This window comes from Sphaerodactylus townsendi, linkage group LG10 (assembly GCF_021028975.2).
Source record: "Sphaerodactylus townsendi isolate TG3544 linkage group LG10, MPM_Stown_v2.3, whole genome shotgun sequence".
NCBI lineage: Eukaryota > Metazoa > Chordata > Lepidosauria > Squamata > Sphaerodactylidae > Sphaerodactylus > Sphaerodactylus townsendi.
Window position 1 is genome coordinate 18,639,737 of NC_059434.1, and position 24,227 is coordinate 18,663,963.

Genomic DNA, 24,227 nt, shown 5'->3' on the forward strand with positions numbered 1-24,227 from the left:
CAGTCCCTTTGCTTCTCTACTCGTTACTTTACTGTACCTTCCCTTTGTATTTGGTTTCATTGGAAGAAAGCTCACTGTTAAGTGCCCAAGATCAATGGGATCTAACCCACAGCATTTGCTTGGCCCCAGATTTGAGATCCATTCACTAGGACGAACCACTCCTAGAAGGTAAAGCTTTGGTAAATATTGTAAATAGCTCCATCTTATTGGAAGAACAGCAGTGGCATAGAGGTTAAGAGCAGGTGCACTCTAATCTGGAGAACCGGGTTTGATTTGCCACTCTGCCACTTGAGCTGTGGAGGCTTATCTGGGGAACTATATTAGTCTGTGCACTCCAACACACGCCACCTGGGTGACCTTGGGCGTTGGGAAAGGAGATTGTAAAGCTCCTTTGAGTCTCCCTACAGGAGAGAAAGGGGAGGTATAAATCCAAGCTCTTCTTCTAATGGGAGGACATTGGGGGTTGGACAAGACTGCCCAGTCGTGATAATCAAGTTGGGTAGCTGTTGTGAAAAATGCATCTCTAGGCTAGCAGATCCACTTGTGCATTTATTTGTTTTGCTGTCCCACTGACTTTTACAGATGGGCCCTACTGAATTCAACTTATTCTTTCTTTCTTTCCACTGCGCTTGAAACTCAATCCCCAGTGCTATTTTGCCGTGAGGCTACTCACACACCCTTCAATCCTTCTTGCGGTGCTCTGAATCCTGCCTGAGCAACTTCCGTCCCCTAACTCTCTTAAGCATTTGATCAAGTGCTTCAACTTGCAGTGTTGATGTGGGACACTTTTCCCTTTTCTCCGGCTACTGCTTCGTGCCGAGATGTCGCACGGTAAAACTCTCAGATCAGACCCGTCTCTGCTGTGTGCTTCAGTCTGGCGGGCATCATTAATGGTGCTTTATGCAGCGAGTAAGGAATTACACAATAATTCTGTACTTAAACAGGCAGCACACAAATAAGTGAGATCCCTATTAAAAGTGTTGGCAACACTTTCTGCATTCAGCTTGTCAACTGTGTTTGAATTAAGAGTTACATTAAAGGACACTGCTGCACAAAGCTGCATAAATCCATTTTAAAACCTTCACTTTAACACCGCTACTGCCATAAACCCAATTGTTTCTCCACTTGCAAACACATGGGCAAACAGAACAAAAATAAAAATCAGTGTCATTTGTCAACCCCCCTCTTTGTTTTCCCATGTTAAAGGAAAGAAGCTTAAAGCATAATTGGCCATGATTTTAAAAGGCCTTCAAAAAGGCACTGATACCTTCATATCCTTGTACAGGAAAAGATTTCCTTCCCGCAAAACAAAGTAGCGCTCTTGAAACTTATTCCCCGAAAGTAATTTGGATGGCTCTTCTTTGTATTTCAGATAACTGGCTTTAATGCTGCCTTCGGTATTCTTCTCTGTCAAGATGATAAAAAGAACACTCGGTTCAGGGTTTGTTTGCATTTAAAATAATAACAATACCACACAGGCTCCTGAATTTTATATAACCTTAGCATTTGTCTGCACAAACAGGCTCCAAAAAAATAATAAGACCACTCACGTCCATTTTCAGCTGCGTCCCTGCGCCCACACGGCACTCCACCAGGATTTGTTCTATTTATTTATTTTTATTTATTTCTTGAATTTGTAGACCGCCCCATCCCCGGGGGGCTCTGGGCGGTGCACAACAATATTCATTACAATCAGTAAAATTATTAAACCAATAAAATCTATTAAAATCTATTAAAAGCAGCGGTCAATATAAAGATATCAGGCGCCCCAAAACCCAATTTAATTAGAGGCCTCCCTAAGGAAAGGGAACGGCCGGACTCCCCTCTAAGAGGGTAGCATATGGTGGTAATCGAATATAGAGGGGGGGGGGCGCACATTTCAGCGACTGGACACTCCAAAGACCTGGTGGAAACACTCAGTCTTACAGGCCCTGCGGAACTCACCAAGGTCCCGCAGGGCCCGGACAGCTGGAGGAAGAGTGTTCCACCAGGCCGGGGCCAGGGCTGTGAAAGTCCTGGCCCGTGTGGAGGCCAGCCGCATCATTGAGGGGCCAGGAACCACCAGCAAATTGGCCTCTGCTGAGCGCAGAGGCCGAGTAGGGGCATATGGGGTAATGCGGTCTCTGAGGTACGAGGGTCCCAGGCCACGTAAGGCCCTAAAGGTCAAAACCCACACCTTGAAAGGTCAAAACCCACAGTTAAGTATTAACATCTGAATTGCCAGTTTAAATTTCAGGGGGCACATGTCACAGTTGTTTCCATACTGTTGGATCCCAGGAAGAGGAACCACAGATTAAGGAAGCTTTTTTCCCACTACAACTTCTTTGTTTACAAGGCGACATGTGGATTTTGTACACAGGCTGTTCTGGGGCATTGATTCTGGGGCACTAATTCTGTTCTGAGATTGATTGGGCAAGCCTGATTTCAAGTTGACAATATGTTTGGAATCTGAACCCTGCTGAAGGAATCACGGGAAAACACTGACTTGGTTCATGGTTCAAAGCTCGCACGCAGGCTCAGTTCTGAGTTTCAACTATTCATGGTTAGTATAATTGTCTGCCTTGCCTCTAACTGTGGTTAGTTAGGATTCATTAAACCAGGATCTGAAGTTGGTATGTTAGCCACAGTTAGCCTGGACTATGATTTTGAGTGATGTCTGAATGCATACATCTCCTAGCTTATTCCTAGCTTATGTCTGTCAGTGATCTAACAAACAAATTGCACAAGAGAGGTCCCCTATCCATACAGAATATTTGGCAGGACTGATCCTCTGTGTCAGGTGACATTCCATGTCATTAAGGATTCAGGTTCAGACCTCATGAGATTTATCAAAAAGACAAACATGAAAAGACAACAGGAAGCTACACACGCCTATTTTTTGGCTACTCTTATCTGTTGGGGTAGGCACTTATCCATTGAGCAACGAAGCCGACAGAATCTAGCTTTGACTTCTGTACAAAGCAAGGAAGGATTTTCCTTTGAAAGTAGCCTTGATTAGCCTTTGGGCAGGAATATTTTTCACCTTTCCTGGGGGTGTTTTATGCTCAGTGGTGAACTTCAGTTGCGACGTTTCAATCGACCGGCTGTGACTAACTAAATACTCTTGGCAGGAGGACAACCACTGAAGCAGAAGATGGTCAGCTGTAGTAAAGCATTTGGGAATGAAATTTCAGTGGCTCATTTTCCTTTCATTTCACCTGCAAGGTTAAGGGATGCAGGTTTCACAACCAAAACACCAACTGCATGGGCTGGTATCAAGCTATGGCATGGCCAACATTCACAGAGGGTCTATGGGATGTATAAAACCGGCCATGAAGACCTCCCCCTCTCAACAGGCAATACACTCCATAATTATGGCACAAGATAAAGGGGAAAAATAAGGTTCTCTGAGGTATATATACTCCAAGCAAATTAAATCTGACACAAAGAGGCTAATTGGGCATTTAACTTATCAGGAAAGTTCCCTGGGGGCTAGCTGCCCTGGGCAACTACTAACAGCCAGGAGCAATGCAAGGGAAACTCACTTTCTCTGCCCAGCAACAGGGGTAGCTTGACCTGGACCCATTCACTGGTGGTAGTGATCAACCCTGGGTCACCCATCACCTCTTGCCACACTACCACCATCTGCTGGTGGTGTGGAGGAGAAAATGAGCAAGCTGACACCCAGAGCTGTTGCCACTTGTTGGACTAGAGTTTATCAGCCCTGGCAACATCACAGGGGTTTCATTTGCTCCTGCATTGCTTCCAAGTCTGTCCTGGCTTATAAACGGAACACAGCCCAGAATTCTCTATGAAGCAATTGCAGGCATGCTAATATGTCTGTAGTTGCTAAAACATCAGGCAAGGAAAGGGGGGAAAGCCCCATGTGAATTAAACTTTTGATGCCGCTATCATAATGGCCCAATGGAATAGTTAGTCCTAAATGTCCGGGGCCTGAAGAGTCAGGTGTTGACACATTCCTCCCCAAATCCTTCATTACTACCCATAAACCAATCATTCATGCCCTGGCTCCAATCCTCATCTGCCCAATTCTGTCCTAGCTCTCCCCCATTTTGGTTATACACATTTGTATATAAATAAAACACATGTCTGTGTCATTATCCCTGTACACGGCTTTATCTACCTGCACTCACGTCACATAAAGCTGAGCAGTTTGCTTTTCAGCCGTTTAAGTGCTTCTGAAACGATGCCAGTTCTCCACATAACAAATTGACAGTGAAATCACATTTGATTTACTTTCATTATTTCTTTTTTAGATCCCAGTTTTAAGGTGTAGCAGTGGTAATAGAGCGATAATGCTGGAATCAGGGGGTCCGTTGTGACTGATGTAAAAAGCATTTGCTCAGAAAGAGACAAAGGGAATAAAGTAACTAAATGCCACAAAATCTATCCGTGAGCACACCCACACAAAACATGTTTACATGGTCCTGGTTGCTGTGACGCATTACCAAGCAAAGGAAGGAGGAGAAATGACCTGCGAGTCCCGAGTTTAAAAATTTGATACCCCCAAAAGATCTACCCCCAAAACAAAGAGTATCTTCCTGATCAGGCCAACATTAAGTGGATGCTTCACTTCCCCCTTTTATGTTTTTATCTTGCCTTTTGTTTGATTTGAATGAGATTGTGGATTTTTATTTAGATTCGATGTTGACAAAGCCCACTGAAATTATACTTCTTGAATGTTATTGTGCATTTAAAAATGTTGTTTTCAACACCCATAGTTAAGAATGGCTACTCAGTATTGAGGTAAAGATAAGACAGGAGATTGGGATAGATCAGCAAGCTAATTGTTGGGTTATAAGCTTCAATAGGAGCAGCAGTGGCGTAGGAGGTTAAGAGCGTGTGTATCTAATCTGGAGGAACCGGGTTTGATTCCCAGCTCTGCCGCCTGAGCTGTGGAGGCTTATCTGGGGAATTCAGATTAGCCTGTATGCTCCTGCACACGCCAGCTGGGTGACCTTGGGCTAGTCACAGCTTCTCGGAGCTCTCTCAGCCCCACCTACCTCACAGGGTGTTTGTTGTGAGGGGGGAAGGGCAAGGAGATTGTAAGCCCCTTTGAGTCTCCTGCAGGAGAGAAAGGGGGGATATAAATCCAAACTCTTCTTCTTCTTCAATACGATATACAAAAGCAATCCCCAGTGTGGTTCCTACAGCTGAATTTCTTAGTGTCCAGTTGTTATTTTGGCCTTGGGGATAAATTCCAAAAGGTCTTGAACGGATTAGAAAAAAAATGAGCTTTAGATTACTCCCACTCAGTTGACTGACGAGCAAAGCACTGAAGCTTACTTATCCTGGGCTGACATGGTAATGGTATGCCCCCTCAGCTTGGCTGTAGGTAGATACTCTGAACATGACAGCCACTCCCTGCGGTCACACAGGAAGCAAACCCTCCTTTTTCTTTGGAAACTGAAACCCAACAGTAGTGCTTCCCAACAGCAAATCTCACCCCCTTCAAGGCAGCTGTTCTGTTATTGGTCCCACCCCACGGCTGCTATTTTGCAGTGGCATCCACTTTTTTCCAAAAATTCCTGATGTCCACAGTCTCAACTATATATCTTGATTTGAAAAAAAAAAACCCTAAATTTCCCCCAGTCTGTCAGGAAAATGGTTTTGTTAACACATTTCTTACAAATTCATCACAATTTCCATTACAACACAATTTCGATAGCTTTGAGAGGACTGTTTGTTCATCTTCATAAACTCTTGCCGTGGATTATTAAAAACACACAACTGTTCATCCACATTAATCCTACTGTTAAGAAAAGAAGAAGAGTTTGGATTTATACCCCCCCTTCTCTCCTTTAGGAGACTTAAAGGGGCTTACAATCTCCTCCCCCCCACAACAAACATCTTGTGAAGTGGGTGGGGCTGAGAGAGCTTCAAAAAGCTGTGACTAGCCCAAGATCACTCAGCTGGCATTTGTGGGAGTGCACAGGCTAATCTGAATTCCCCAGATAAGCCTCCACAGCTCAAGCGGCAGAGCAGGGAATCAAACCCAGTTTCTCCAGATTAGAATGCACCAGCTTTTAACCACTATGCCACTGCAGCTACTAGTTATTTGACATTCAAGCATTGCCTTTGAAAGCACTGCATCTACCATGCCAAATCTTGTGTAAGGTAGGTAATAGTGTCAGTAGGTTAAGATCAGTGGGCACCAGACAAAGTTGAGCATTGTCACATTCCAGTCATTTATAAGGGAGGAGAATACAACTGAACAGCCTAGTTCTCTCACCAAACTCAATTAGATGTAAAAGTTATAATTCTTTTGGGATCTACACTGCAAGCTTTTTAAAAAAGAGTCTTATATACAATTAAACAGTTCTACACACAGGAGTTTAATTACCTCCAGTTGACATGCTTCTAAGTAATTCCTGAGAAAATTTCAAATTTGGCCATTAATCTCAAATGTCTTTTCAAGGAAGAGTTAGGTATTAGGAAGAGGGTGGATCTTCTGTTCCCCCAACCGCCATTTTAAAGTTTTTTGTGCCTCTTTCCCATCAGTGAGGTGTGGTGTAGCTACCACGGGGCAGGGTGGTGCACGTTGCACTGAGCGTGCACCTGGGGGGGGCAGCAAAAATGTATTTTTGATATTTTCAGTGTTTTTATTTTGCCACTTTTGACTCTTTTGAGCACTGTTTTTTTAGAAAGTGGGGAAAAATCATCATTACCATGGACCCAAGATAAAACTGCTTATTTTTTAAAATGTAAAACAACTTGCCCATGACAATTATATCAAGGCTGTGCAGATTCAGGGATTCAGTGTTTGAGAACAGGTCAACAGACGCTGCTGAATGAAGTGGTGGAATGAGATATATCACTGTTGAATGCTGATCCATATAGCAAAATCTCAGTAACAGGGAAAAACAACCCTAGGTGTTCAGAGGTACACTGGTAATTAAAAGGGTTGTATTATATGTTACTGTTTGTGTGCATTTGGAGTGGTGTGCATGGGATACGGTAATCATGTGGCTTTTCCAGTTGACAGGAATTGTAAATGTAGCTTTCCAAGATCTGAGAATGAGTCCAACTTGAGTAGGGTATCTATAAGCCAAGATAGTAACTTTCATTCTTCTTCAAAGATGTCTGTCTGTCTGTCTGTCTGTCTGTCTATTCATTGTTTAGATTTGTAGACCGCCCCATCCCCAAGGGGCTCTGGGCAGTGAACAACAACATCAACATGTATACAGTTTATAACAAATAAACAATTATTACATGTATTGTCGAAGGCTTTCACGGCCGGAATCACTTGGGTGCTGTGTGGTTTCCGGGCTGTATGGCCGTGTTCTAGCAGCATTCTCTCCTGACGTTTCGCCTGCATCTGTGGCTAGATCCTCTGAAGATGCCAGCCACAGATGCAGGCGAAACGTCAGGAGAGAATGCTGCTAGAACACGGCCATACAGCCCGGAAACCACACAGCACCCAAATTATTACATGTACTAAAATCCATTAAAACCATTAAAACAGCGGTCAATTCAATAATAACAGGTGTCCCATAACCCAATTTATTAAAAAGCCTCTCCTAAAGGAGGGAACGGCTGGACTCCTCCTTAGGAGGGTAACGTGGATGTAAACAAAATAGAATGGTAAAAGTAAGTGAGTAAAGTGTTTAGCGAGACACTTAGGGCTGAGTCTATTTATCTCAAAGGTTGGTGGGACCCAAGTACATCTGTTCTGTCCCCGGGAGTAGGGACTGGACTTTTAACTCACAGGGAAAACCACTGATCTAGAGGGCCATTGATGGCAAGACAATAAGCACAGCCAAGCTGCAGCTACTCAGCCAGCACCTCAGGGCCTCTTGGCTCAGATCATTGGCAACAGTAAAGCGGTGTCAGCTCACTCAAGGTCTCCAGCTATGCTACCAGTGTGAAAAAAGAAAGCAATAGTAGCAATGTCCACAGCTGGAACTGCTGGACAGATAGGCCCCTGCAGCCTGGGCATGTAGTGCCACGAGGGCCGCTCAATTTGTTCCATGGCCGTTTTCATTTCCCCAGTCTGTTCCCGCCTGTCTTACCTAAAACCAGTGCGTCCCACAACTCTGAATCCTCTTGTAACAGAGTAAGGTCATTTTCACATATGTAGATAAAATCACAGACAAAACAAATGTACAGTCAGACAGAGGGGGTAATGAAATGTAAGTTTCTCATCAGTTGTAGAAAATTATGAGGCAGGGTCACAGCTGCTGGTACTGAGAGTTCCCCACGGTTTTATGTCTCATGTTTTCCTTTGGAATCCCTTGAAACTTCAAATTCCAACACACTGAGTTCTTTGTTATTCAATTATTCAAACTTTTTGTCTACATACCATTATACAGTATCCTTGTATCTGCTGACAGAAATTTCTTGATTATTAGACATGCACTTCTGGGGTTGGGCAAAGAGCTCCAATGAAGAATTTGTTCCAACACATTTTCAGTATAATGCAGAGGGCGTTCTGGTTAAAAAAAAGTAATCCAGGAATAATAATGATTTAAACATTGTAATTGTTTTTCAACTAAGCCAAGGCTGGACTCTTTAATTTTATCAACCTACATTTAGGATCTTAAGATCTCTTACAGAAGAGACTCGTGATCTACATTCAGAACACACGCAGGCATTAAATCACAAATATCAGATCTATTCAAACAGAGCTGGTATCTATTAAGGTATAAAATGTACAGATCCCTTTTTCTACCTATTAAAATAATACAGCAGTGTTCAAATTCAAAACTAAGGGAAATCATTCTCCTCTTTGAGGGATAGCACTGATCAACTGTGACAAGCAAAACCCCAGAGCCACAACTTTGGATTAATACATCTCAACATACTTGGCTGCCTTGTGAATTAGGTATCCAACTATGTCAATACTATCTACTCTGACTGGCATTGGATTTCCAGGATCTCAGACAAAGGAAAATCTAACCAAAATTTTGAGATATTTCAACTGAAGATGCTAGGCCAGTGGTGACGAACCTATGGCACGGGTGCCAGAGGTGGCACTCAGAGCCCTCTCTATGGGCATGCACAAACAGAGTCGCCCCCCCCACACACACACACTCATCTAGGCTAGTCTGGGCCGCTGGGCTCGATTATTAGCATTAAACCTAAGACCTAGTTTTGGGGAAGCAGTGTAGGTAACCCTGCTAAGTGCTGTTAAACCCCACTGATTTTCATGCGAACAACTAAAGTGTGATCCTTTACCTGGGAGTAAGCTCAGTTGCTGGCAATGGGGTTTGCTTCTGAGTAAACCTCCTGGGGTCGTGATTCACCCGTTGGAAGAGTTGCACGGTTGCTTGTCACCGACTACCACCAAAGCAAAGTCACCGACTACAACCAAGCTTACTCCCGAGTAATGCACGCCTCGGAGCCAACCGTTTTTTCTAAACTAAAACCTCAGTATTCAGGTTAAATTGCTGTGTTGGCACTTTGCGATAAATAAGTGGGTTTTGGGTTGCAATTTGGGCACTCGGTCTCGAAAAGGTTTGTCATCACTGTGCTAGGCAGTGTACTGTGTTCTTCCAAGTGCAAACCATGTTTCTACCACTGAGCTTTGGCTCCTCCATTAACTAGAAACAGAACTGGTAAAACAGAAAAAAACAAACAGGGAATGAATATATTTAGGTGTAGTATTCTTGGAACCAGAACTATACATAGATCTTCACTACCAGAATTGTAAAAAATACCATCCAGATCCCAGGGAACATTTAACATCACTGCAAGTATAAATATCGTATCCCTACCAAATTGCTCGTCCACACATTTACATGAGAAAATGACCAAATCTGTTATCAGAGACATGCTATTTTTTGTCCCTGTGAAAACTGTCCCAAAACAGGAACCTCCTAAGTTACAGTCCCCTTAACTATAAAAGGCGTTTCCTCAACTGTAAAGAGTCTCAAAGTAGCTTACAAACTCCTTCCCTTCTACTCCCCACAATAGACACCTTGTGAGGTAGGTGGGGCTGAGAGAGTTCTGAGGGAACTGTGACTAGCTCAAGGTCACCCAGCAGGGTTCAAGTACAGGAGTGAAGGAACAAACCTGGTTCACCAAATTAGAGTCTGCTGCTCATGTGGAGGAGTGGGAAATCTAACCTAGTTCCCCAGATTAGAGTCCACCACTCTTAATCACTACACTATGCTCATTCCACAAGCTTTAACTATATAGAATAACTCTATCCCATATCCCTGGCAACAGACGGCAACTCATTAGGGAAGGCAGCAGGTTGTACAGCAAAAACTTGTGAAACACTGTACAGTTTTGAGGTGGAAAAAAATTGACATGGGACAACACTGGGGCAGCACTGAGGGTCTTCTAATGTCCCTCTCTAAACACAGAAAACCACGAGGCTATTGTGATTAACCCCTGATACAGATTTCCTACAATGGTTGCCACAGAATTAACTGAAATTAACTCTTTCTCAAAAGATAATGGGGTTGCTTCAGTTCCACCTTAACGGAAAACTCCAAAAGAAAAAGGCAGCGAGACAAGCCACATCCGCCAATAATATGTGAACTCCCAGAGCAAACACCTACTGCTTTATTTATAGTTACATTGAAGACCATCTGTCATAATGGATTATATGGAACATAAATCATCCTATTGAAATGCATTAGTTATTTTACTGGCAACATACCTCATTTGCAAACTATCCATCATATAGAAATCACTAAAAAAAAATTATATACTACAGATCCCATTTAATAGCACGGTCCCTGCATAAGGCCAGATAATTTTACCAATTATTTCTGCTGTTCTATATGTAAATAATTTAGCTGATCTTTAATATTTCAGTTCCCATATTTCAGACATTGAGCTGTCAAACTTACACATCCCATTATTCTGCTCCCAAGGTCATTATGTTTGCCAGTAAACAGCGAGAGAGCTATTTGTTCCAATCCAACAATAAATATCAGAAGGAAATTGCATTCTTGAAAATGTAAGATTTTAATATACTTGTCTTCTCAGAATTTAGTTTCAGCCTGTTAAACAAATTCTACTTTAAGGTGAGGTCTTATTTTTAAAAGATGTTTAACTTCCTGGAAGACAGATAGCTGTAAAGTCAATTTCACCAGGGTTTAAGGAAGTCAATTCCAATTCCCATTCATGGGATTGACTTATAACTAGGCAACATTCTAAAAGGTGGGAACTCACATATGCTTCATAAATTGTTAGGCAGAAGGATTCTACTCGATTTTTCATGTGTGGTAATGTTTTTGTCTGGAGGATAGTCCCTGATTGGTGTCCGTGTACGTCTGTCATAGCAAAATAACACAGGAGTCCAGTGGCTCTTTAAAGATTAACAAAATGTATTGCAGCATAAACTTCCATAGGTCTGAACCTTCTTCGTTAGTTGCATGGTGTTCATTCATTGGGATTCAGGTGTTTTCCCCCATAAGCAGTGTGAAGTTGTAAAGTTTGGACATACTTATCGGTCATTGAGACTTAGGTCACTTCATCCTGAGAACACAGTCTGAGAAGTAACCCACAGAAGAAGACCTCAGTAGGATTCTGAGTAGACCTGATAAGAATTGTTCTCTTAGGTCGATTTCACACTTGCGTTATCGACCTAAGTTCGAGCTGCGTTCGACCTAAGTGCTCCGCACAACCACTGTGATCGACGTGGTGTTGTACCAGCTTCGCCCCGTGTAATGGTCAAATTTCCGACTCCAGTTGGGAACTACTACTTTTTCAGGGAACCACGCTCGAACTCAGCTCGATTCCAGTAAAGTGCAGAATCTCTGGTGCCAGGAGTCCCCCATTCAGCCAATCACAGCTGAGTGTTTCGGGCATGCGTACAGCTGGCCAATCAAAAAACGCCACCTTCATCCCTCCATTCCTGTGACAGTTTTTTTAATAATGTGTGTGGGGATAAACGGAACATGGCTGTAGAACAGTAACCAATCGGAACGGAGCAACAAAGAGGCACAGGATGATTCTGCCCTCCGAGCTGGGATCAAGCTGGTTGCAGTGGGGAACAACAATGGCTTCGACCTAGGTCAGTACCCTTCTCAGGGAACTGGGTTGAACCTATTTTACTCATGTGCAGAATCGCCCTGAGACATCTTATATGGTGAGAATTCCACCTACTGCTTCTCACTCAAAGGGGCCTTTATTAAGATTTCTTTTCTCCTTATTTCTTTTATTTCTTGTTGTTCTTCCTTCTCTCCAGTTTACCTATCCCTCCTTGTGTGTACTTTCTTGTGGCATATTCCAAGACCCAAATACCCAGGCTATGCAAATACAGCAAGGCGGTCCACTGGTTCTCTTTTGATTTGGTAGGAATTGCTTATGGCAGTGAATTTGCTTAGCCAATCCTGTTTTGCCAGCACCAATCCCTGGCAAAATGGAGCAAAGAACAAAAATGGCAGTTTTAGACTTCATCCAAAACTGCAGATGGAAGACATGGGATTGAGAAAAAAAATGTGCTTACTTTGAGAGGCCTAGTACACACAATTCCCAATAGGGTTGCCAACTCTAGCTTGGGAAACTCCTAGAGATTTGGGAATAGCACCTGAGGAGGGAGCTCAATGGGGAGGTGGTGTTACTGTCAGACTTCTGGGATCTTTGCAATACTATTTAGTCCACACTCTGAACTTTCCATTTCCTCCAAGGGAATAGATCTTGATAGCCTGGAGATCAGTTGTAACCCCAAGAAAACTCCAGACCACTCCAGAATTTGGCAACCCTTATTTCTAAAGTGTACGAAAAGAAGCATTTGCCATAATTCTACCCTGAATTTGCACAGAAGAAATGGGGTAGAAGAAACAACCCATAAATCCAATCCACCACAGCAATCAAAGTGAACGGGATGGAAAATAGGGTTGGGGTCTTATCCTGAAGCCTCTCCCTCCACTTCACAAATAGATTAATAGGTTTGGCAAATAGATTTGACAAATATCAAATAGATTTGATATCTATTTTTGATTTAATCTTCATTTTGTCCATTTTATCCTATTGCTGAAGCCTGATCTCAGAGGCATTGCAAGGGGGAAAAGCGCCCAGTGCACCAGTGCGTCCTCCGCCCCCGTCCCACCCCAGAATGCCCCCCATCCCCTTGGAGCTACGCCTCTGCCTGATCTGCTTTGTCTTCTTCATTTTTGGCTATTTTTTTCCCTTCTTGTTTTCAGAGTTTTCTTTTGAACTACCGTGTTTTCCCAAAAATAAGACATGGTCTTATATTAATTTTTGCTCTAAAAGATGTGTTAGGGCTTATTTTTTGCCCCCACAACGTGACTAGATCCGCTGCGCTGAGGAATCTGTAACTAGGACTTATTTTTGGAGTAGGGCTTATATTTCAAGCATCCTCCAAAAATCCTGAAAAATCATGCTAGGGCTTATTTTCAGGGTAGGTCTTATTTTTGGGAAAACAGGGTAGTAGGAGATTTCCTATCAGGCTTTCTCTCAAATTCTTTGGGTTTGCCCTCAGTTGCTAAACCCTTCTGCCAGCTGTTTAGCTTGTTCTACTGTGGTGTTTAATCCTTTGCCCTTGGGTAGCGGAAGTTCTATCACAAATAGAATTCTCCAGCGGTACTTTATTCATTTTCTTTGTAGAATTTGTCTTAAGAAATCAACATCACTGCTTTTCCTCGGCAAACTTATAAGCAGGTCTTGGAAATCTCTGCTTCTTTTCCTGCCACTTGGAACGGGGATTCTCTTTGCACATTCACTATAGCATCTCATATTTTCATATGCATAAACTTATTCCACGATAATTTGTTCTTAAGCGTGAAACCGGAATTTGTGGTCAATGTATGGAAAGTCTCCTTGGATCTTCAGGTAGTCTTCAGGTAGTCTGTGAAAATTGGCTTTAAAATTTGTCCTACCAAGATTCTCTGAAATTCCTGTAACTTGTATATTAATGCTTTTGCACTGCATTCCCAAATTTCATTCCTTTGTTCTGCCCTCTCCATCCAGAGGTCTTGCCCATTCAAGTTCAGTTTCTTTCTGTCTTTGGTTACTTTTTCCAATTTCTCGTGTATATTCTTATATTCATTTTTAAAATTCTGACAGTTTTATTATCACCTGTCTCGCACTTTGCACTTCTTTTTATGCTCTCATGTAAGTTCTCTTCTGTTTTTCTGATTTTTTCTTTCTTCTGATTGCTCAATTTGATTTATAACTGTCGGAATTTGTTTCTGAGAGTTTATTCATGCCCTCTAAGACATTTTGTTCCTCATCATCTCTTATCTTATTTTATCATGCCTCTGATGCCATTATCATCTTTCTTGTCTTTCTTCTTTGTCAATAAATTTTATTCATTTTTCTCATATCTCATAAACTAAATACTCAACAGTGTTCAACATCTTATGTCATCATTTTTATCATTTATTCTATATACAATTAAATAATTTCATCCATCAGATTATTTATATGTATTTAACCCACCCTATACCGGAAAATCTCAGGGTGGGTTGCAAGATAAGATAAAAGTAATAAAATATCAATAAATCTAAAAACAATTTAACCACTTCTTTCTATTAGAAAGTTTATAAACAGGGTATTTCAAATATTTCAATTACATCAAACCATACACAAATTAGTTACCAACTGAATTTCACAGTTTTTTTTCCTGTCTAAATAAGTCAAAATAATAAACAATTATATTAACAAAATAAAAGATAAGCAATGGAAAATGGAAATGGAATTTTTACTGCCCTGACCTGGATGGTCCAGGCTAGCCTGATTTTGTCAGATCTCAGAAGCTAAGCAGGGTTGGTCCTGGTTAGTACTTGGATGGGAGACCACCAGGGCTGCAAACTACCTGTTATGTTAGCCTCTTGCCTTGAAAACCCTACTGGGCTGCCATAAGTTGGCAGCAACTTGACGGCATGTTACATATAGACAAATATTTTCTCAGAAAGCTGCCTCAGTTTGCTCTGAAAAACAACAACCACCACCAGGATGTGGAATAAGGGATAGCAGCACACAAAGAAAGAAGACTAACATCAACATATGGAAGTGACTAACCCAGCTCTCCGTTTTCAATCACTTCAAATGCAGCCCACTTGTCGTCCTGGTGGGGCGTTATGTTCTTAATTCCCAATATGTCACTAGTCAGCTCTCCAGCCTCCATCATTGGTGATACCTGTTTGGAACATCGTGACAGTTATATAAAATAAATATAGATACTTTGAAAAGTAACGAGGCTCTCAGTTGTGCAAAAGTTTAATGGTCTCAATGGCGGTGGGGAGAAAAGAACTGTTCTTTTGTAAGGTCAGTTTGTAAAAATGCCAGCATTGAGACTCCCTTCATTATTCATCTGACTCACAGTCAAGTCATCATCACATAGGACCGGAAAGCACTCATATAAATTTTTAAGAAAATAGAGAGGTTAACTAATGAATGTATTGCCCCCACAAACATCCTCCAAAAGCTTACATTGCATGTTTCTAAGGCAGAAAAGTAACTGCAATTGATATGTATATACGTGTGTATGAGTGTGTGTGTGTGTGTATACAGTTGCATCTTTGATTTATTATGAATTCCTGTATGAGAAATATACATTCTTTTTAGCTGACCTTGCCAACCCATTACTTGCCATATAAAATTATAATGAAAGAGAAACTTGGGACTACTACCAATTCTCAGACTGTACTCGATAACTGCAAGGATTTAATTTTCCAGTCCATCTTCCTTCCTCCCTTTCATCACATGGGAGGCGGAACAATTCTGAATAAGACTTGATGCTTTCCATAAATGCTTCTAGGACTCAGGCTGCAAACTTCAGTTGTCAGGGCAGCAAGAAGGCAGTGTTGGAACATCAAAAGAAGCCTTCTCTTGCCTGGCAGGATGGTGAGAGACAGACTCTTAAGTGACCTTGTAACTGTCACTAACTGGATATTTGTTAATTTCTGGGGCTGCAGGATTAAGGGTAATAGCACTTTGGAAACTGATATTGCTATATTGATATAACCTTTTAAAAAGATAGGCAACCTCATCCAAAACATTGTCGAAGGCTTTCACGGCCGGAATCGCTGGGGTGCTGTGTGGTTTCCGGGCTGCATGGCCGTGTTCCAGCAGCATTCTCTCCTGACATTTCGCCTGCATCTGTGGCTGGCATCATTCAGATCCTCTGAAGATGCCAGCCACAGATGCAGGCGAAACATCAGGAGAGAATGCTGCTAGAACACGGCCATACAGCCAGGAAACCACACAGCACCCCACTCATCCAAAGACTTGGAAGTGGGACACAGCACTGCAATGATGTCATTCCACAGCCTCCAAGAGGGCTTTCTAAAGGTGTGGGGAGGCAAACAGCAAAGTACCCCCCCCCCCCACACACACACACACAGCCAGAGATCCCTCCATTGGAATCTATAGACTGATACCCAAAAGGGCTCTATGACAATACCCAAAAGGGTGGCACGCATCTGAAAGCTGTGGCTGTGGCAGAGCTGCCGCAAACCCGGGTTGGAAGCTGACTACTGTTGATCCCCACCAAGACTGCCCCCACCCTGCCCCAGCTGCACTAATATGGCTAGCAACAGTAGGAGATCATTGCCACAGCACCGGGCACTGTGTCCACGCACTGCAGAGTTCAGTGACAGCTGCCCACTGTAAGTATCCCAGGGAGGGTGAATTGGCTGGCGCTGGTGTGCATCACGTCCACAGCACAATTCTCCTCCCACCTTTGGAGGGGCTAGTAGCCTGTTTAAAGAATATGCCGCACAGATCATTCATGCCAGCATAAGCCAGGCCGTATGCAAAGACAGGCAACCTTCTTGCTCCTACCTGGGCACACAAATAAAACCGAGCACACAAAGTTTGACAGTCTTGTGTAGCTCAACTACCCTAGCCAGACTGTAGCAGGCAGTGGGGGGGATTGGCTCGACTATGTTCCATATGTTCTTCTCCCCGAAGACTGATATTGTTATTGAGGGGGATGTGCACGTAGTACTAAACACATAACTGGGACTTAGTCACTGAGCTGATACACATGAGCAGACCCCCCCCCCAGCTGCTAATGGCTTAACCAGGCCATATGCTACAGATTTCAGTATGTGTGTGTTTGTGTGTGTGTGTGTGTGTTTTAAAGCAACCCAGAAGGGAAAAATACAAAGTACACAACTTTGTTAGGTTAAAAGGAAGACTAGAGTTTTCCCTAGGTGTCCCATCAAGAAAAAGAGGGGAGGCATCTTAAATTAATACACAAATCACATTTATGTACAGCCTATTAATGTATCGTAATGTAACAAAACATGTTTTATCTGTAATCCTTTTTTAGAAGAATTGTTCAAGGTTGTGAACCATTTTTAAGAGAAAGTCAACTAAATTCTTTGAAATCATAATTCATGACTTTAATACCTATGTTTAAATCAAGCACTTTGTATTATTTAAAGCTCATAGAAGTTTTACAAAAAAAGAGAGAAAGAAACATGGCATACAAACCTTTATTATAGCACTGCAGTCTGGTTCCTTTCTTTCCACATACACCTCAACTAGCATGTCTCCAGCCTGTGAAACCTATATTGAGAGAGAGAGAAAAGAGAGAGAAGAGAATGAGAGAGAAGAGAAGGAAGGAAGGAAGGAAGGAAGGAAGGAAGGAAGGAAGGAAGGAAGGAAGGAAGGAAGGAAGGAAGGAAGGAAGGAAGGAAGGAAGGAAGGAAGGAAGGAAGGAAGGAAGGAAGGAAGGAAGGAAGGAAGGAAGGAAGGAAGGAAGGAAGGAAGGAAGGAAGGAAAAACAAGGCGTTTCAAAAAATGAAAAATTAAGATAATCTAATTTCTTTCTCCTCCCTTCCCCTGCATGAGCCATTTCATGCATACAAACCCCAACAATGATGTGGGTCTCTCTCCCACATCAATACTGTGCATATGGATCTTTCTAAGGCCGCTGGCTTGCATTGTAACCCACTGTGTTGTGGATGGCTTCTTCTATACCCCTGGTCCAAGTAATGCTGATTGAGCCTGCAGGGGCGGTGGAGGGGTGGGGTGGAGTGATTGTCTCATTTGCTTGAGCAGAGAATCAGTCCTGGTGCTGAGCAAAATTGTCTGGTGCTCCACTGTTTAGCAGACATTCCAACAGTTGCCTAGCTCTCTCTCAGGGCGTTTTGAGTAAGTATGGTAGACACATAATGGCTCATTCTGCACATGCAGAATAATGCACTTTCAAACTGCTTTCAATGCTCTTTGAAGCTGTGCGGAATGGCAAAATCCACTTGCAAACAGTTGTGAAAGTGGTTTGAAAACGCATTATTTTGCATGTGCGGAAGGAGCCATATTCTGGAGTTTCCAAAAAATCTCTCTATCATCTCTCAGTTGTATGTCCAGAGCTAAAGCTCCCCTGGCCTTGGGCCAGTCACATGCTCTCAGCCTGACCTACCTCAAAGGATTGTTGTGAGGGTAAACTGGAGGAGAATGAGGTGTTTTGTGTTCCTGTTGGTGTTCCTGTTGGTGAGAAAGGTACATTCCTTCACCTGGTAGAACCAGATTGGTAATGGATGGGATTTATTTACCAGGACAAATGGGAACGAAAGTCTGACGAGGAACGACCCATGCAATACAACTGACAAGTGTGGGAATTTTGTCATCTGAAGACTGTTCTAGAGGGCAAGTGCTTTTTCCAGTGGTATCCAGAAATGAATTTGCACTTTCGGAACGGAAGCCCTATTTAGTAGTAATTTTTTTTCTTAGCACAGCAGAACGACAGGATGAGGAAGGTACAGGAAATATTTTGAGTGACTTTCTGAAGAAAAAAAACCCTTCATTTTTGACAACTTAAACCACTCAGCCTCACTCTGCTATAAAGAACTGCATAATGGAGAAATTAGGACTTTTAGGTCACAGCAGCCTCTGAGAATCAGAACTAATGGAATCATTTGTGAGGAAGAAAAATGTTACAAAGCTACTTTGAAGAGAGCTTCTTAATTATACTGGCAGCGACTCCGGGAAAAAAAAAAAGCTTGGTAAAATTTGTTTTTCAGATATTACTACGCGAGGGTGGGGGGAAAGAACGAAGCTGACATTTGATTTCCACTGAGCATATGTAAACAACTGCACACTGGGGAAAAATCCATGCTGCAAATTACTGCAGCAGATGAAAAGAGCTGGCAAAGTGTTTGGTGGGCAGGGGGAAAAAAAGATGAAGAATGGTTAGCCAAACACCAACTGGATTGGAAAACAAGGTCGCGGTACACAACAGGGGAGGCAGGCCATGTTTCTTTGAGATGCAAAAGAAAATCTGGGCTGAGTTAGTTTGATTTTTCAATCAGCTTCCTAATTTAATTGCTCAAAAAGCCGCTTTAAAAATTGCGCCTCATCCCCCAGCTAGCTTAATGTCCGCCGGCTGTCCTTCACCGTTGAACAAAAGGTAGTGGTGGTATAGATGTACAGTAGCATCACTATGCTTGCATTCCTTTGCCTTCTAAAAGGTTAACAGAAAAACGACTGTCTCATGCAATAAATAGGGCCCTGGCCACAGGTGGTACATAAATTGTTTAGACTGCCTGAAACAGCCAGACAAATGGCTCCATCTAGGGGATGCTGCGGATCTATGCTCTTAAATTTACAATGGGCTTGAAGGAAACAGTCTCTTTTAGATCTGATAGAAAATAACTTGGTGATTGTGTTGAGTCAAACGGGAGATTCCCAAACATGAAATTTCATGTACAAAGAGAAAATCTTTCAGAACGTTGGCAAGTAGGGTGCAAAATTTTCTCCTTCTTGAAGTCACTACAGGCAGTTTTTGGGCAAGTATCTTCCTTACCTGTATCCCTGGATTCAAAACCACTAAAATGTATCACTTATAACGTTAAATACATCTGGAAACATGGGCAATTTTAAGATCAGATTATGTGTTAATGATAATGGTGAAAAATGATAATGGTGAAAAAGCATGATTTTTTTTCTACCAGACAGCAACTGGCCACACATGAGAGAAGGCCTTCACGGCCGGAATCACTGGAGTGTTGTGGGGTTTCTGGGCTGTACGGCCGTGTTCCAGTAGTATTTTCTCCTGACACTTCACCTGCATCTGCGGCTGGCATCTTCAGAGGATCATGAAGATGCCAGGACCCTCTGAAGAGGCCAGTCACAGATGCAGGCAAAACGTCAGGAGAAAATGCTACTGGAACATGGCCATACAGCCCGGAAAACCCACAACACTCCATGAGAGAAGGCTTTGCATTTGTAGACAATTATACCTGAGAAGTTTACTTCCAGATGTGCTGTTTGGAGAATAATGTTTTATAACCACTGAAGAAGGCTAAGTCAGCCGAAATGGGTGTCAGTCGCAGAAACACATCCCTGGGATGAACCCAGGGACAGTAATTCATGTAGTTGGCCTTGAGTTGACTGTTAAATGTTGAATGCAGAAACCATCTTCAAGGGTCTTTAAACTTCCTTGATAATTTAGGCCAGGAAGACAGGAATGCTGGGAAACATTACTTACTTGAGTATCCTTCCACTTTGTAATGAAACTGTTTTCAATATCCATTTGCTTCACTTGGTCTTCATGAACCTGTCCATAAAGAAACAGTTAATACAACATTTGAGAATTGGTACCCATGTCACCTTTATAACCCCTTGCATCATTTTTTTTAAAAAAAAAACAGCAGTAGAGGTTGGCTAAATCTCTGCAAATACAAAAAAGACCTACCGTACTGTTTAATGACAGTGGCATGGTATATGTGAGCAGTAGAATGAGGTGGTAGAGTCCTGTGGTGACAGAGTAGATTGTACCACTTCAGACTGTGAGTGGGACGTTGCATTTATCAAGGCTGCCCACCACTGAAAGAGTCCCTACAAGGAAGAGTCCCTACAAAGAGTTTCCTACAAGGAAACCATTACCTCATCAGGAAGAATTTTCTATGCATTGTTGAAGACTTTCATGGCCAGAATCAACTGGCTCTTGTGGGTTTTCCAAGCCTCGTGGTGCAGAGTGGATAGCTTCAGCTGTGCAGTCAAAGCTCTGCTCATGACCCAAGTTCAATCCTGATGGAACACCCTTTCAGTATCAGTAAAACAAGCATCCAGTTTACTGGGGGGAAAGTGTAGATGACTGGGAAAGGCGATGGCAAACCACCCTATAAACTTAGGTTGATTCCCCACTTACCGTTCGCTGCACGCTACTCTCAGTGTGCGTCATTTCTGGCACAGGGGTCGTGTTCCCCGGGCTTCCCCACTGAGCGCGGGGTCATCAAAAGGCGCTGTTTTGAGGAGCGCCATAAATGACACATGCTGAGGGGGTGCGAGAGCGGCAGAGTCGGGGCGGCTGCGTTGTCGCCGCCCCTGTAGTGAAGAGTGCCGCTACTTTGCAAGAGTAGCGTGCAGCAGATGGTAAGTGGGGAATCGACCTTAGTCTGCCTAGTAAATGTCATGATATGATGTCACCTCATGGGTCAGCAATGACCTGGTGCTTGCATCTTTATCTTGCAGAAGAATATGAAACCTGAAAAGGAAGAGGCATCACCCCCCACCCAGCTATGTCTATTCATTACATAATGGAGAAAAGCTGATATTCAGATGTCATTTTGCTTTACTCTGGCAAGGAGTGGGAGCAGTAATGAAGCTAAGCAATAACAAACCTCTCTTGATGACAAAAAGTCTTGTGCTCATGTGACGGACTGCAAGGAAAAATGTAATTTAAAGTGCACTTCTGTTTCAGAAAAAAATTGTTTACCTTCAGAATGTCACACTGGAAGCCTAAGAAGAGGGGAGCCAGCTGGTTGGCTGTGGCTTCCTGCACTCTGATGGGTCAAGTAATTGTATGATACAGAGGGGGAAGGAGGTTGACTCCGTATCAGAACAATCTGAAAGGCTTCTGGTTTCTACTGTTCCTGATGTTAAGGGCTGTCTGCCTTAACCGAGTACAAACTAAACATCTCTGATGGGATGATCTGAAGAGACTGTCCATGATCTGAAGAGACTGTCCAAGTATGTGACAGGAACTATCGTTAAAAGCCTGAGTGCTGGGTGAAAGCAATTATACACAGACCGAGTATACTGGGGGAAGGGTTTACTGGAATGGTCATATAAACCAGGTTAGAAATATCTTCTAGATAGAGAAGTGTTCCAGTGTACCATTGGGTCTGGGGTATAGGAATTTGCTTTAAGTTTGTCTCAGTGGAGAGTTTAGGTTTTATTTTTGAGGGTTTTACTAATGGGAGGGCTGAGTGAGGGTACTGTGAATAAGTACCTAGCCTATGTTAGGACCCTGTATGTAGAAACCATAAACCAGTACCATCTAAGATAAAGGAACTGTACAAACTGGGTAACATCTATGAAACCAATATCTAAGCTGAACTATAACTGAATGATCTTAAGGGCTGTGCTGAGGAAATGAAAAACTCTAAATCTCTGTACTAGGCTCTTACATAATTAGTGTATATATTTCTCTTGCCTCCTGCCTTGCCTCTCTCCATCTCCAAATTATTATTCCTCCCTTTCCCATCTCCTTTGTCTGTTAAATAAAAGTGTTCCTGTTTAAGTTTACTTCTGCCTCAGTATATTTATTTTAGCATGCCTTAGTGAGGGGAATGCCTCGAAAGGAAAGCAAAAGTCAACGGGCATCCTTCGCCTTCTGGGGTGTGATATAGGGCTGTGGGGAAGTGCTTTCTATCCCTCGTTACCGTCATTTTGAAGCACCTCAGTCCCTGAAGGGGAAAAGGTAGGGAAAAGCTTAGTGAATTCCATTCATTTCCTGGAGAAATATAGGAAGGCGGGGGGGGGGGGTCTTTCACAGTGCTTTAAAGATTTACAAATATATTTTGAGACATAATTTTTTTCTAAGGCAAGACCTTTTGCATTAGATGCACAAAGAGTCACATTCCATTGGCAGATATAAATACTTGCAAACACACAGACACTAATCTCTCCAAAAGGCAGGGGGAGAGCAAATGTTTTAACATCAGATTCTCCCATTCTGATGCTGGATGTGCTTCCTTTTATCATGATATGTTAATTACATGGCTTTTTTTTCCTTCCCAGTTGTAGCCAACTTATGGCAACCCCATAAGGTTTTCAAGGCAAATGACGTTCAGAGGTGGTTTGCCACTGCCTGCATGGGCTGAGAAAATTCTGAGAGAACTTCAACTGCCTATGGTCGAATCCCCACTACCGTCTTAGCCAGGTTTCAGAAATCAAACTAACCAGGTTTGAGGGACGACCTCCCCGGTCGAATCCCCACTACCGTCTTAGCCAGGTTTCAGAACACAAACGACCTCAAATCCCCACTACGACGGTAGTGGGGATTTGACCTATGTGTAATGACTCTAGATTTCCTTGGTAGTCTCCCATCTAAATCCTAACCAGGGCAAACCCTGCTTAGCTTCCATGATCTGAAGAGACTGAGCTAGCCAGATCAGAGATACTCTGCTCAAATGAATTTTTACAGGACTTTACATAGGAAAAAAAAACCTTACCAATGGATAGTGGCCATTTGATGTTATGAGATTCTTTTACCACTGCCTGTTTCTGTTTTAGCGTCTGTATTTGGAACACTAAAGTTGAAGGCGAGAAATTGAGAGATTCGGGGGGGGGGGGGGGGATAAAAGATTTGGATTTTGTTCTCCTAATGCTGATTTGACAGGCTTGATCTCACTCATCTGTTCCTCTAACAACAACACATTTCTGCAGCACCAGGCAGATTGCCTTTCCACTGATGCAAGAAACACTTCCGCTAACAGAAAGGTGTCCTAGGGCTGGTGGAAAGAGCCACCATTTGTGCACATCTTCCAATCTAATCCTCTGCTTTCAGAATCAATTTAATTAAAATATTCATGCATTATCTCAGTGGTGGCAAACCTTTGGCACTCCAGATGTTATGGACTACAATTCCCATCAGCCCCTGCCAATTGGCCATGCTGGCAGGGGCTGATAGGAATTGTAGTCCATAACATCTGGAGTGCCAAAGGTTCGCCACCACGGCATTATCTCCTTCATCTCAAGGCAGGGATTTTGCTTCCCCACCAACAAACATAGGATACATATTTTCACTGTAAGAGGCAATACAAGGCTCCTTAATCTACTCAATTGACAAAATAAAGGCTCAGACATATGGTTTTAAAATAAAATTATCTCAACTGAAATAAAATTACCTTACAGGTAATTTAAAGAGTTGCTTCCTTTCTTCATCTCATTTCAAGCCCTATTTACATTTTTTTTAATTATTGTCTTACAGTTTCATTGAGTCAGAGGAAGAAAAGCATATTAATAATAGGTTTTTAGTTCCATTTTATGGGGGGGGACATGGATGGATCCAACCAACCCACAAGTAGCCTTTCTTCGGCAGCCTAAGGTGTCTTCTGCCAACTTAA

At 42.6% G+C, this 24,227-nt stretch overlaps 1 protein-coding gene across 9 annotated transcripts in view; it reads right to left on the reverse strand.

Moving 5' to 3' along the window:
* The window catches only part of ARAP2 (ArfGAP with RhoGAP domain, ankyrin repeat and PH domain 2), a 153,761-nt gene that overhangs the window by 19,081 nt on the left and 110,453 nt on the right, over positions 1-24,227 (reverse strand). For all 9 annotated transcript variants that reach the window (XM_048509908.1, XM_048509911.1, XM_048509910.1 and 6 more), the window contains 5 exons: positions 20,363-20,431; positions 17,365-17,439; positions 14,944-15,061; positions 8,303-8,431; positions 1,268-1,407 (listed from right to left, as the gene is read on the reverse strand). In XM_048509908.1, coding sequence (XP_048365865.1) covers positions 1,268-1,407; positions 8,303-8,431; positions 14,944-15,061; positions 17,365-17,439; positions 20,363-20,431 — 531 coding nt within the window. The remainder of the gene's footprint in view (positions 1-1,267; positions 1,408-8,302; positions 8,432-14,943; positions 15,062-17,364; positions 17,440-20,362; positions 20,432-24,227) is intronic.